The sequence below is a fragment of the Cricetulus griseus genome, chromosome 4, assembly GCF_003668045.3.
Source record: "Cricetulus griseus strain 17A/GY chromosome 4, alternate assembly CriGri-PICRH-1.0, whole genome shotgun sequence".
NCBI lineage: Eukaryota > Metazoa > Chordata > Mammalia > Rodentia > Cricetidae > Cricetulus > Cricetulus griseus.
This window is the reverse complement of record NC_048597.1, coordinates 143516927-143530777: the sequence shown is the minus strand read 5'-3', so window position 1 is coordinate 143530777 and position 13851 is coordinate 143516927. Positions and strand designations below refer to the sequence as shown.

General features: G+C 36.9%; 1 protein-coding gene across 4 annotated transcripts in view; it reads right to left on the bottom strand.

The window, feature by feature from the left end:
• Positions 1 to 427: 427 nt before the first annotated feature.
• Zbtb44 (zinc finger and BTB domain containing 44) overlaps positions 428 to 13851 on the bottom strand; it is a 58887-nt gene continuing 45463 nt past the window's right edge. Inside the window, exons 4-6 of one of the 4 annotated variants that reach the window (XM_027411737.2) lie at positions 11885 to 11997; positions 9453 to 9753; positions 428 to 7353 (exon numbers count right to left, since the gene is read on the bottom strand). In XM_027411737.2, the coding sequence (XP_027267538.1) occupies positions 7071 to 7353; positions 9453 to 9753; positions 11885 to 11997 (697 nt within the window). In that variant the 3' untranslated portion in view covers positions 428 to 7070. Of the gene's footprint in view, positions 7354 to 9452; positions 9754 to 11884; positions 12049 to 13851 lie in introns of all 4 variants that reach the window. The other 3 variants (XM_027411738.2, XM_027411736.2, XM_027411739.2) reach the window with 3 other exon arrangements.

Genomic DNA, 13851 nt, shown 5'->3' with positions numbered 1-13851 from the left:
CTGAGCGCACAGCAGTCTTTTTGTTTGAGGCCCCTTTCATGCTTGCACAGGCAAACTAGTACTTCTACACTGGGCTGCCTTCCCATTTCCCACTTGTTTTGATCCCGTTTGTCTGTTACCACTGAAATGGCAGCAATGTGTTTCTACCTAATCAATATTAAATAGGAAAAAAACCAAAACATAAAAACCAGAGGCAACCCACCATCCAGTGAGTAGAGTTATCCAGGAACCTGGCTTCTAGCTCCCAGACCTAATGGCTTCCCCAACTGCCCTCTTTATGATTCCCGCCTGGCCTGGGCATGCTGTGACAGTATCGACACTTAGATGCACTGACAGACGCTGTTCAGTATGAGTCTCCAGTCTGCACATACTCAATAACCAGTTCCTCCTTCTAGCCAACGGTCAATGACAACAGCAGGAAAACTTATTTCATAAAACACCAGTAAGATATTTTAATGAGGAAAAACAAAAACAAATCTTAGTCTCATGTTTCTATCCAAAGACACTCAAGACTAATTTTTTCCCTGTCCATCCCTTCTAACTGTAACTTATTTGTGACCATGTAATAAAGGTCAGTTAAAGATTTAAAAAACAAAAGTTTAAATCTTTTTTAAAAAAGATTAAGCAATCAGGCTAGCAAAAAGGTACTCAATACATACTTTTCTCATATCAAACAAGCTAATATTTCAGTACAGTATTAACTATACAGAATATATACAATACACATTATTTTCACAAAGCAAACACTAGGCTCAGAACAGATTTGAAAAAACATGATATTCACATTGATTACAATAACTCTAAAAATGATTGTAACATTGAAACGGCACTTAGTTTACAAAAGTCACAAAAATATATATATATATATATATATATATGTAGTCACCAAGAACCATGGTTTCTGTAAAATACTAATAGCCAGATACTAATATATAAAATGTGAAGTTATGACACCGTATACATTTTTTAAGGAAATCAAACAAAACAAAGTTTAAGACCATTTTGTTATTGTAGGAAGTCAAACATGCCAAGTAATTTAGCTATGGCCACTGTCACCAAGTAAAGCTATACTTGAATGAGATGACGACAACTGGTACAAAGCTGGTGAACTGGGGACTGGCACAGGGGAGAGTAGTACTGTTCTAGGAGAGGGGTAGAGGACATGGAAATGCCTATTCATGTAACTGAATTCAGCTTTTCCTCACAAGTGCCCTCTTTGGCCTGTTTCACAGTTGCCAGCTCCCCAAGAGTCCCACTGCTCCAGCTGGCAGGGTAGGAAGTTTCCCTGACCTCCGTGCTGCCAGCTACAGGCAAATACTAAAGCATGCAACAGCCTCACAGAACACTCGGCCACCGTCTGGCAGACTGGTGCAGTCTCTTTCTAGGCCGCCTGTATTAGACAGGACCCCAGTTTTTAAATGGGGTCAGATTTATGTATTAGCCCTGTAAAATAGTGAGCTACTATAGCAGCAAATACAAAATTACAGAAATAAACCACAATTTTATTTTAAAAATTTGTTACATCAAAGCAATTGTTTTCACCTTTAAAATTGTCTCCCCTCAACAAACATCTTTTTCCCTACCATTGAACTCTCCAGTTTATTACCTCAATCTGACTTTCTTATTACAGTTCTGAAAAAAGATACTTCCTAAGCCTGGAAAAACTTTAGTTTACTCTTAAAAATGGGAATACAGGAATTTTAATGTTAAAAAAAAAGTCTGTTCTAAAAGTATCTTTCACAAATATATATATTTAAATATTAAAATAGGCTACCTAAGATTTTTATAAAATGGCTTTTGAAAAGACAGTAGAGGCACTAGGAAGCCACATACCATCCTTCAAGGTGAACATAAGGTGCCCCAAGGGTGCCTAACAAAGAGGCAGGCAATATCTAGCTGATGCAGCAGGAGACACCAGCATCAGCAAACTAAATACATCATTAGAACTGGGGTCAAAACCAAATTTACCCCATCAGGGACTGCTGTTTCTTTAAACAATACCTTCAACTATAAGCATTAGAAGATATCATTTTGTATAAGCAAAACAACGAAGTTTATGATCTCACTTTTAAATACCCGATGCTAGTCACTCCGGGGAGTAGAAAAGCAGTGCCAACTTTCAAAACTGCAATGCACTCTCAGTATGAGACTTTCTACGACATCTGTCAACTTGAAAACTGCTACCTAAAATGACAAACCAGAGAAAGCGCACTCCCACACTAATCAAAAAGGCCCTCTCTGGAAATGAGAACTGCAAAAAGAGCCTCCCCATCCTGAAGACACACAATACTTCCCCTAGCCAGGGAGGCCTGACTCCTCAGTAAGTGATGCGACCTGGTACCACCGTTCATTCACAGGATGAGCTCTAGGTATGATCAGACTGGCATTTTAGAAAACAAGGAGTCTAGTAAGGTCATCACAACTGAGCCCAGGGCTTTAGGGTTAGCAAAGCTGGTTAACTTACAAGACAAAGAAATAAAGCATTTGACTTTATAAACTAGGCACTTCAAAATAAAATAAAAACTTAAAGTCGTTTAACTGTATTTTAATTTTTAATTAACAAAAACATTAATTTTAATGTTTTCAACCATGATCTGAACTAAGTTCTTTGTAGACTGTTTTGTGCACAAGAAGCCTGGTGCCTGCTGGCACTGGCCTGGATCTTACCTCAGAGGAAGCACTATTGAGGTCGCAGAAGAAAAGTGAAAAAGCAGCATCGCTGCTCAGACACTGCCAAAGCCAAGGTTCCAGCGCACTGTCTGAAATTACTACAGTGACTATTTCCAAAAATAGAATCATGATATAGGGGAAATATCTAACTTATCACCTTAGTATAAATTAATAAATAAAAAGTGTAACTCCTGGTGGAGCTGGAACGATTCCCTGTTCAACACAGTTCAACTCTTCTGAGTCACAGCAAAAATCTTAATCTATGTATAATCCAGAATGGGATACCCCTAGACTATTTCCAGTCTGAATGAGGGCTGGCTCAGTTCCACTTCCCTGTTTATCTGAACCATTACCATTTTGGCAAATTTGTTGAGTATTTTTCAAATAAAAATATTCCATGTCATCACATTCTGTCAAAAAATGACACTGAGAGATAAATACTAGTATAAGCAAAAATAAGGAATCTTAATTTTGATGATCTTATTTAAAACCCATGTTTAGTTATAAATATTCTATAGTCATGTTTACCATGATTCAGTCTCTCTGCTTCTTCAACTTTGTTCCACTGCCTTTTGGCTTCTACACATTCTCTTAGTAACTATCAAAATATAAAAAACCATCTGATGTCAACAACTTACCGTGAAAACCCATTTTCCTTCCCCACCTTTGGGCTGCTTGGTCTGTATTTGGGCTTTCCTAACTCCTTCCTCCACCTCTAGTTAAGAACTCAAAAATCATTCCTTCACTTAGATGTATACTTTAGAGTTTTACGGCCCTTTTTGGCAGATGAGTGATGCAGTACCAATGGAAGTTTCCAATCTGCCTGTTTATTACTTTCTCAAATCAAAATCTCTTCAGTAAAATATCAGGACTGTTCATTCATGATGGTAAGAAACAATTGTCTGTGATACTAGTAAAGTATTCCCATCTACCATAACACTGTATGGTAATGTACCTTATAGGGAATTCAAAGCTAACAGACTAAATCACAGTCTGAAAATCTACACAGAAGTCACTAATTGCCTAAGTGGTTCCTGTTAGATTGAGAGAATAAAACAATAGGTGGTTTGTTTTTTGTTTCTTTAAAGGAATGAAAGACTTAATATAGCTTCCAAAAGAACATGATCAGCTTCTAGAACAGGAGAGCCTGGCTCAGCAGTTTAGACAGTAACTGGGTTACTAATAACTCAGCACATCAGAGGCCATCGACCACTTCACTCTATTTCCTAAAACATTTTAACAAAATACAAGTATTTTTTGTTTGTTGGTCTTTAATAACACAGGGCATGTACCTTAACATGGAACCTATTTAAGGGAGTTAGAATGTTCAAACATAAGACAGAAATGAACCATTTGAACATTTTAATTCATTTTGTTTAAACAAAACTGTGAACCTAAAACCAAACACTAAAACAAAAACAGAAACAGAAACCCCACCCCACCCACCCCCCAAAAAATTCAAAACAAAACCTAGTAATACAATGAACTGTAGTTACTTGAAATAAAAATTGGGATTATTTAAAATGGCCAATTAAGAGAAATTCATTGAAACCCATTTGTGGATATCAACATTTGTCTACATCCATTTCTTGAAAAATTTAAATACAGAAAGTAAAAGCCACTGTTAACTTTGTCTTTGCATTAGGAAAAAAACTGGCATGATGCTCCCAAGGCTAGAATTTGGAAATGCAAAGTGTGACAAGAGAAACTAGACCTAACATCATGGCAAAAACCTTACTTCTAAAGAATATCCTATCTATTTGGTAGTTGGGAAAAAAATGAAAACAAAAGCTTTTCTTGTATAAAATGCTTAACTATTTTTAAAAGTAATTTATTCTGCATTCCAAAACTTAAGGCCTTTAAGTATCACAAAGTTACCTTCTTAGGCCTTACAAAAGATAGTTACCCTTAAATATTCTAAACAAGAATGCTTTTCTGTTTAGTGACCCTGGTAGTTTCTACAGAAGGGTTCATTTGACTGGCTTTCATCTCTTCACAATGTTTTCCATATATTCTGGTGAAAAGTATACATCTCGGCATTCCTCTCTTAAATCAACTTTAATAAACCTTAAATGTTACTATATATACAGTTAGTTATTTCTTGCAGTTGTGTTTCCTATACCAAACTCATAAACAAAATGTCCTCAAAAATGTGGAATCTCATTGGAAAAGAAAAAGGCCTTTGTATCATTTTATGTTAAACACTAGTCAGGCACCTTTATAAAAAAAAAAAAAGATTTGGGCAGTAGGCAACTAACCATATGTATTTTCAAGGTATATTCAAATCTCTCATAAAGGTTGGCTACAATGAAAATCCAGAGCTAAGAGTGTCCTTCACAGGGGGCTGCCAGGGATGTCCTAACTTAAGAATTCTCAGGTTAGACTGAAACACTTTCAAACAAGAAATCCATAAAGAATTCTTTTAACAGTTCATCTCTGATTACTTTCTTTCTTCCTTTTCTTTTTTTCTGACTCTTAACAAAACTTGGAACCAAATAACATAATTCCCCATCATAATTTAGCCTAGTTTTTACCAAACTTAAAGAAGATTCTAATATGAATTTTAGAATTTATTTATTAGTAGGCACAATTTTAAAAAATCATATATGACAGTAAAATAAAAATCGTGACTTTTCTAGTTGATTTTTTGAAAGTCATACACCTATGCTTGGGAGCAAATAAGCTCATGAGTCAGATGAAAAAGTGAAAATAAAGGCTAGGGTTGTATCTCAGTGAAGGATCATATGCTCATAATGTATAAGGTCCCGGTTCACATCTCAGTATTAACAAGAAAAAAGTAGAAGTAAGGTAGCAGAACATGGACAAAGACAGACAGAGAAAGAGAGAGATTAAATTACAGAATTAATAAATTTTAAAGAAACAATTTACTATAATGTAAAAAGTAAGGTCTGGCATTGGAATAAAATGCAGATCATGTGTCTGACTAAAGGAACTGCAGTCTGATCTGGAGTCTATAAAATATACTATTAGCAAGGGCTGTGGGGAGCTGAGGGGCAGGATCATGAGTTCATGAGTTCTGGGCCAGCCTGGGTTGCATATGATCCTGTCAAAAGAAAGTATCCAAAGACAAAAACCAACAGCGTTTCTATTTTCTAACCCTATCAGGAGCTATCATAATGATGAACCTCGGGGTGATTTTCTATATAGAAAAATTACTCAAAAGTTCATTATTCATGAACTCATGAATATTTCAGATCAAAGAGGCTTTAATGGCACCAGAAAAAATGTATATCCCAATCTAGAGTATCATATAAATTTCATCACAAGTAGCCTAGTGAAAGTTTTTAGTTTTTAGTCTTAACAACCCCCCTCAATTTCTGAGTCACAGATGATCATTTTACAACTTCTTATCTTCCACATTATTGCTTACATCCTGTGAAAACTATAACTGCTTTTAACAAACTTGGCGATACCTCAAAATATGTTAGAATAAGGACAATGTATTGTTGTCATATGTGATCTTGTAAACAATCTTAATTGGGTTAAGAATGTAGCCTTAAAACAGAATTCTTTTATTTTGTCCAAAACAGCACAGCATAAACATCCCCAACAATACATAAACCTATATATAAAATATAGAATATCTTCAATATTTTTCTTTTATATGGCAGCACAATAGTATATGCAAGTGAAAAGTACTGTTGATGGGACAAGAGGACACTTATCTGGGCAATGTCCTAGTTAGCCAGGTATCAGTATCCAAAGGCCAGGTAAACATTCATTCTAGTAAGAAAAACATTATTAAAACAATTCCTATAAAGCTGGGGTATACATACCTCATTCTGCACCCTGGCCATTCCATGCACAGCCTGACTCCTCTCAATCACACTGCTTAGCCTCTGGAGTGGTACTATAAAGGTACAGGAAAAGCCTGCCAATACCAATTTTTCACCATGAAAATCCACAATGGCTTAAAAAAAGAATATGCTGGATTTCAAAAGTTATTTGCCTTCATTTGGAAAAAAAAATTACCATAAATACTTCCAAAACTACAGGGTTTATAACACCCTGCACCTAGGAGTAAACATTTACTTAGGCATTGTCAAATTCTGTTTAGTAACTTCCCATGAGCCCTCTCATCTCAGGAAGGTCAATAACCTAGTTTCTTCTGTATCTGCTACTGACCACTTTTAACAATGGGAGGAAGAACCACCATTTGAAATCAGTTGCTTTTCCTTAATTCTGGAGTCTATGTTCTGCTTCAATGTTACCTTATTGTATACATACAGAAGCAATTTCTCAGCTATGAAAAAAACAAAGCAACCCTCCAATTACAGGGCTTACAAAGGGAACCCTTCTTTGTTTAAAAAATTAAATTTAAACGTTAAGACCAAGCACAGGCACTTTCCAAAAACCAAAACTGAGGCCAAATCACAAAATTACTCGATAGTTATAGAAGACAGCTCTGACTTAGGGGGGTCATCTTGGGTAGCCTCGGCATGAACACTGGTCTTTGGCTGCTCTTGCACTTCCTCCTCCTTCTCTGCAAGCCCACCAAGAGACCCCAAGGGGAAAGAGCTTTCACAATTCTGGGTTGAGGAGACCTGTGAGATCACAGGCATTTGAACAGAAGAGTTGCTTTCAAAAGTGTGTTCTCCAAGATCATACTGAACAAGAGTCTCTTCTTGCTCCTGGTTTAAGTAGTCCGGCACTAAGAAATCACTAAATGAAAGGCAAAGGATAAAATACAGAATTAATTTTCAAATTACAATAAAGAAATGTCATCTGTAAAACAAGATTGGGACTTTTCATTTTACTAATTCTCCACCACCTCCCAGCTGTAGTTCTCATTTCACTAATTCTTCAATGAAGTTGTTAATAAATAAGTTTTCCTGAATATGAACTGAAGCCATTCAGTAGAACCAAAGTGTATCACAGCTCCCTAAGAGCAATAAAAAGGGTTAATGACCACTTCAGTGGTTCTCTTGACACATCAATGGTCTTTCTGAATCTACATACAGGAGTCTGTACATAACCTAAGGGGCATTTCACTGAAGTAAAAATCATGTGATTAATGTAAATGCTTAACTTGTCTTGGAACATATACTGGGTATGAGACTATACATAAACCTATCTCTATATTACCAACTGGATATAGGTTAGCTAAGAAGTTAAGTCCTTATGCACAGATGACCTTACATATATTCTACTATGTGAAGTTGAAAGATGGAGAAAATAGTGTTCATTTTACTAGTTATACAGTATATGGAAACAGTAATAGATTATCTTTTATAAGAATTTGGTGATGGTGGCGCACACCTTTAATCCCAGCACTTGGGAGGAGGAGGCAGGTGGATCTCTGTGAGTTGGAGGCCAGCCTGGTCTACAAAGTGAGTTCCAGGATAGCCAAGGCTATATAAAGAAACCCTGCCTTGAAAAACAAAAAAACTTTCATTGCTGAACTTTAGAGGATATTATAGTAGACCTGTCAGTAACATGCATTTGAAGTGACCACTTAATAATTTGAGTATTCAGAATTATTAAAATCTGTTTGTCTGAAAAGTAATTTCTAATGTCTGTGGTATTGTTCCTAAAAAGTCTTCATGGGTGAGACAAGAGTAGTATAAGATACAGGGCCCTATATGGAAAAGATACACATAGGAGTAGGGAAACTGGACTATTTTATTCCTAAACAACTATGTTTATTAAGTGCATAATCTAGCTTTAATGATAATAACTATACATTCAGAGTCAGAAGTGATTAAATAAAATGAATGCCTGATCTGAAGGGAAAAACAAAATCTATTCATGAATAATTTAGAACTGAAAAGATTTTAAAAATGAAGCTTAATTAAAAACTTTAAAGATTTAGAAGGAATATTATATTTGAAATAGAACCTTTTTACTTGAATAACCTATAAATCAGAAAGATAATGCTAAATTATTAATGCTAAAAGTCAGAACACCTAACTAAGAAAAACAGGAACTGGCTTTCAAACAATGTTTTTATTGAAAAATGGATATTCCTTTATGTAAGATTTTATTTTATTTTTTCTTTTTTCAAAGACAGGGTTTCTCTGTGTATCCCTATCAACTCTGTAAACCAGGCTGGCCTCGAACTCAGAGATCTGCCTGCATATGCCTCCTGAGTGCTGTGATTAAAGGTGTGCATCACCACCACACAGCTAAAAAAAGGAGGGGTGGTGCTGAAGAACTTTGGTAGCAGCTATAGTCTGAACTGCACATTACTAAGAAACACTGACTTGGTATATCTGCTAGAAAGATCTAGTTAAGATCCAATATAAAAATTTATTTAACTTCATTTAAAAAATACCCAGGAGGACAAATATTCTTCTGTGGGGATATTTTTATTATTTATTTTCTAGGAAATAATTTTTTTTTTTAAAGATCATGGATTTCTTTTTTTTTTTTAAGATTTTATTTATTTATTATGTATACAACATTCTGCTTCCATGTATATCTGTACATCAGAAGAGGGCACCAGATCTCATAAGGGATGGTTGGGAGCCACCATGTGGTTGCTGGGAATTGAACTCAGGACCTCTGGAAGAGCAGTTGGTGCTCTTAACCTCTGAGCCATCTCTCCAGCCCTCTAGGACTATAAAACACGTATGACTTTATCACTTAGGAGACTTGGGAAAATCTCATCAGATAAGGAGATCAGAGCCTGTATGCACAGTGGCAATTGAAAATGAATGTGACTAATTAGCTGGCAACCTGATAATAAAACAGCAGGCTGCCCTAAAGCAGGAGAGTTTAGAAAGCAGTTTCCCTGATTGGGTTTTCCCTCTGCACCTCACCTGCTCTGGAAGTAGTTTGCTAGCTCTGATGCTTCATGGTTCAGACTCCTCAGGTGCACGATTAAATTTCCAGAGTTGGTGAACATGGCGCCACATGTTTTGCACTCATAAATCCGAGGCTTGCGGATAATGTGCCGGGAAACCCTCATATGGTGTTTATATTCCCCGAAGGAAGTGAAAGTGGCACTACATATCTGGCACCGGAAACAGCGTTTACCTTCATGCTTTAGGCGATGCATCTTTAGCGAGTACGCCCTGGTGAACTTTTTTCCACAGCGGTCACACTGAAATGGTTTAATTCCTATAAAACAAAACAGCAAAATACCATCTGAAAAATAAAATAAACTGAAAGGCCATAAAAATCTCACAATTCTGAATAATAGTTTTATAACAATAATTTTAAAAAACTAAAACTGCCAACAAAACAGGCTCTAACATATTTCAGAGGTGTTCCAGAATATTTGAAGTCACTAGTGCTTAAAAAAAGAGCAGGATGGGGAGGAGACAACTAGGTAATATGTACCGAAATGTTTTCTGAATGTTCTTCTAAGTCATGTAATTAGAAACTTCAAAAATTAACTAATCGGGACTGGAGAGATGGCTCAGTGGTTAAGAGCTTAAGTGGCTAACTATCGAAGTATGAGCTTGTGAGTGAGCCAGCAAGCATCATCCCTCCATGGTTTTTTTGTTTATCAGGCCCTGCCCAGATTTCCCTAAATGATGGAAAGAAACCCTTTCTCTCCTAAGTTTCTTTTCGTTAGTGTTTTATCACAGTAAAGGAGAAGAAAGTAGAACATTAACTATTTTATTTGTTGTAGTGCTGAGGATTCTCTCTAGGGGCCTTGTGAACACTAGGCCAAGTGTCCTACCACGGAGTCAAGCCTCTAGTTGCAAAACACACTTAAACTATATATCATTCAGACACCCCTTGGGGTAACAAAATGTATTTCATTAGAGAGGTTTACAGTGAAACCTATCTGTGATGATTCATGTAGAAGATGGGCCTCTGGGCATGTCTTTGAGGGTTTATCTTTATTAAGTTAATTAATGTGTGAAGATAGATCTAGCTTAACTGCCAGTGAGATCTTTCCCTGAGCAGGGAATCCTGAACTGTATTAACAGACAGGGCAAGACAAATACTCTCTTGCATGCACTGCTTTTTGTTCTTCACTGGAACAATGACTGTTCTCTCAAGTTCCTGCTGCTATGACCTCCTTGCCATGATGGACTTACTGTAGCCTGAATTTATCCTTTAAGTTATTTTCTCAAAGTATTTCATCACAGCAACAGGAAAACAGAGATAATGCTTTAGACAGAAGTAAGAAAAATGGATGATCATGGTAGGCTCATTATATTGTGAATTAGCTTTTGAGTATTTAATATTGTTAGATATTAATAAGGGGGTTTTGTTCTCTAACAGCCCCTAGCTGTCCTGGAACTCATTTTGTAGACCAGGCTGGCCTCCAACTCACAGAGATCCACCTGCCTCTGCCTCCTAAGAGCTGGTATTAAAGGTGTACACAGTTTAAAATATATTAATAGTCTCATTACAGTAACTATCGAAATTTGCAAGGAGTTGGGGAGGCGTTAAAACTCTGCAAAACATAACCTGTGGATTTAACAAGGACAGAGACTATGAGACCTATCTATCTAGAGAAGGAGAAATGAGACACAGCTAAAAGCAGCAGCAAAGGGCTCCTGTCCTTAAGGTCAGGGTTTTACTGTTTACCCTCATGTCATCACTACTCACAAGCTTCACTAAAAACTGCCTGCACATCTATCCAACATCTCTTTTTTTCTATCAAAAAAGTACTACAAAGCTGACCAATCAAAACCAGAGACTGACAGAATTAAAAGAAAATATCAAATTCTTTAAGTGTTTTTCTTTTCTAACTTGGCAAGAAATTCAAACTTACAGAGAAACTCAAAGAATCACCTATGTATAGTTTTTTTAAACTCTATTTTAATTTGTGCTTTTCTCACTTATAAACATGTATCTAAGATACCCAGTACATGTTAACTTGTATATTTACCATAATACTACTTCAAAGTTTTAATCAGAATGTCTGATACCTGTGGTAAATTTGCTATTTTCCCAACATTTCAAAAAGAGAGCATAGCTAGCCAACCTAGCCTCATGGGACTTTTCAGGACTTTTAACTATTTTCTGTCTCTAATACACTTCCCTCATCCTTCCCAGCCTCCACTTCTTTTCACGTTCCTTGGGTGCCCACCCCCTTTCTCAGATGGAGCCTTTCTATTATATAGACTGGGCTGGGTCCCAAATTCTGGATCTTCCTGCCTCTGTCTCTTGAGTGGTGGGATTACAGGCATGAGCCACTATGCCCAGCACAAATTCTATTTTAACTGGGATAGCAAGGTAAAATGTTTCGACATGCCCCCTTATGCAACAACATCAAAGGTAACATTACCTGAGTGGATAAGCATGTGCTGTTTTAGGTTCTGAACACGGGTGAATCGAACCCCACAGGTTGGACATTGAAAAGGTCTGTCTGGACCATTTGGACTTGGTCGTTCTGTACTGCTGGTAGAAGGAGCAATGTAGAGTTGGTAGGGATACTGAACATTTTCCAATCTAAAAAAACAAACCAAAGAAGGCAACCAGGCTCTGATTTTTAAGTTGAATACACATCTCTGCAGCCCCATTCTAAATGAACAGAGGAAAAACAGACTTTTACAAAGATTTTCACCTAGAAAAATTTGCTAAGCAATGTTACTATCCAAAATTCCCACATCTTTAAGCAGGGATAAAAAACACACAGAACATATCACAAGCTATCTTACCTTAGACACCCTTCAAATCTCTTGAATCCCCTTCTTTCTGCTCCTGTTTTAATTTAGGCCTTTATCATCCCCCCCCCTTTAAATCTTGCTGTAACTGTCTTCATCAGAATAAATTATTAACCTCCACAAAGTGTCCAAAACTACTCAAGTATGAACTCTATCTTCCCGTATCTAGTCTCATTTCTGGTCACATGCCCACTCCCCAAAATATAGTTATGTAAAATAATTCCTCAAGAGTGCCATATGCTGTGTTTTCCCACACTGAATTCTCTATACAAGCCTACTTTCTTTGCTTAGATAGTACCTACTCATTTTATAAAAATGTAGCTGAGGCAGTACCTCCTCTTCCTGTAAACCTTCACTGACTCATTGAAGTACGTGATTTCCTACACACAGCACAAACTCCCTACAGATTACTTGATGATCTGCTTCCCTATCTATCTTCAACCTCTTTCCTTCCCTGAAAATACAACAGAGCTCTCAAGAGAAAAGGCTATTCCATCTCCATATTCCCATAACTTAGCAAAGTATTTAATAAAGAATAGACAACTTGATGACTATTTAAAATTAAGGAATAAGGACATGTGCTTATTTATGCCTTTGAAATGATTTTGGTTCATAAACTTCCAGGTTTACGAATTCCAGGACAGGCTCCAAAGCTACACAGCGAAACCCTGTCTTGGAAAAACAAAAAAACACGCCTTTAATCCCAGCAATCGGGTGGCAGAGGCAGGCGGATTTCTGTGAGTTCGAGACCAGCCTGGTCTACAAGAGCTAGTTCCAAGACAGCCTCCAAAGCCACAGAGAAACCCCGTCTCAGGAAACAAACAAACAAACAAACAAACAAAAAACAACAAAACTTCCAGGTTTAGCTACTAGAGAATACATCTTTGAATCGTTCAAGTTTTCAGCAAATGCAGGTATTAAAACTGTTCTACACTTTTAATGAAGTAAGGAATACATTCAGTGGAATCTATATTCAGTAGTTAGAAACAAACAATAAATAATCATAGAAAAACACCAAAAGGTAGAGAATTAAATCAGGAAGATCCAACAGTGACTGGGTGCTGGTTTAAACTGATAGTCAGAAGGCCTCCTTGAGAAACAATATGTTAATTATCTGAAGGTCACAGTCAAAGAAGGGCCTGGAGAAATGGCTCAGTTGTTAAGGGCACTGGCTGCTCTTCCAGAACCTGGGTTTGAGTCCCTTCACCCACATGATGCCTTATAACCATCTGAAACCCCAGTTCCAGGGGATTTAATGCCCTCTTCTGGCCTCTGCAGGTACCAGGCAGAGATATAGAATACAAACATATGTTCAGGCAAAACGCTCATATACATAAAATTATAAAAAATATCAAAAGAGTGGAAATCAGGGGAGAAAACATTTTAGCAAAGGTTGTGAAATAGAAAGGACCAAAGGTAGGAAAAATATTTTTTATAAACAGCAAGGATTTAGATTTATTTTTGTTTTTCAAGACAAGGTTTTTCTGTGTAGTCCTGGCTGTCCTGGAACTCACTCTGTAGACCAGGCTGACCTTGAACTCACAGAGATTTGCTGCCTGCCTCTTGTCGTTAATCTCTACTGGGATTA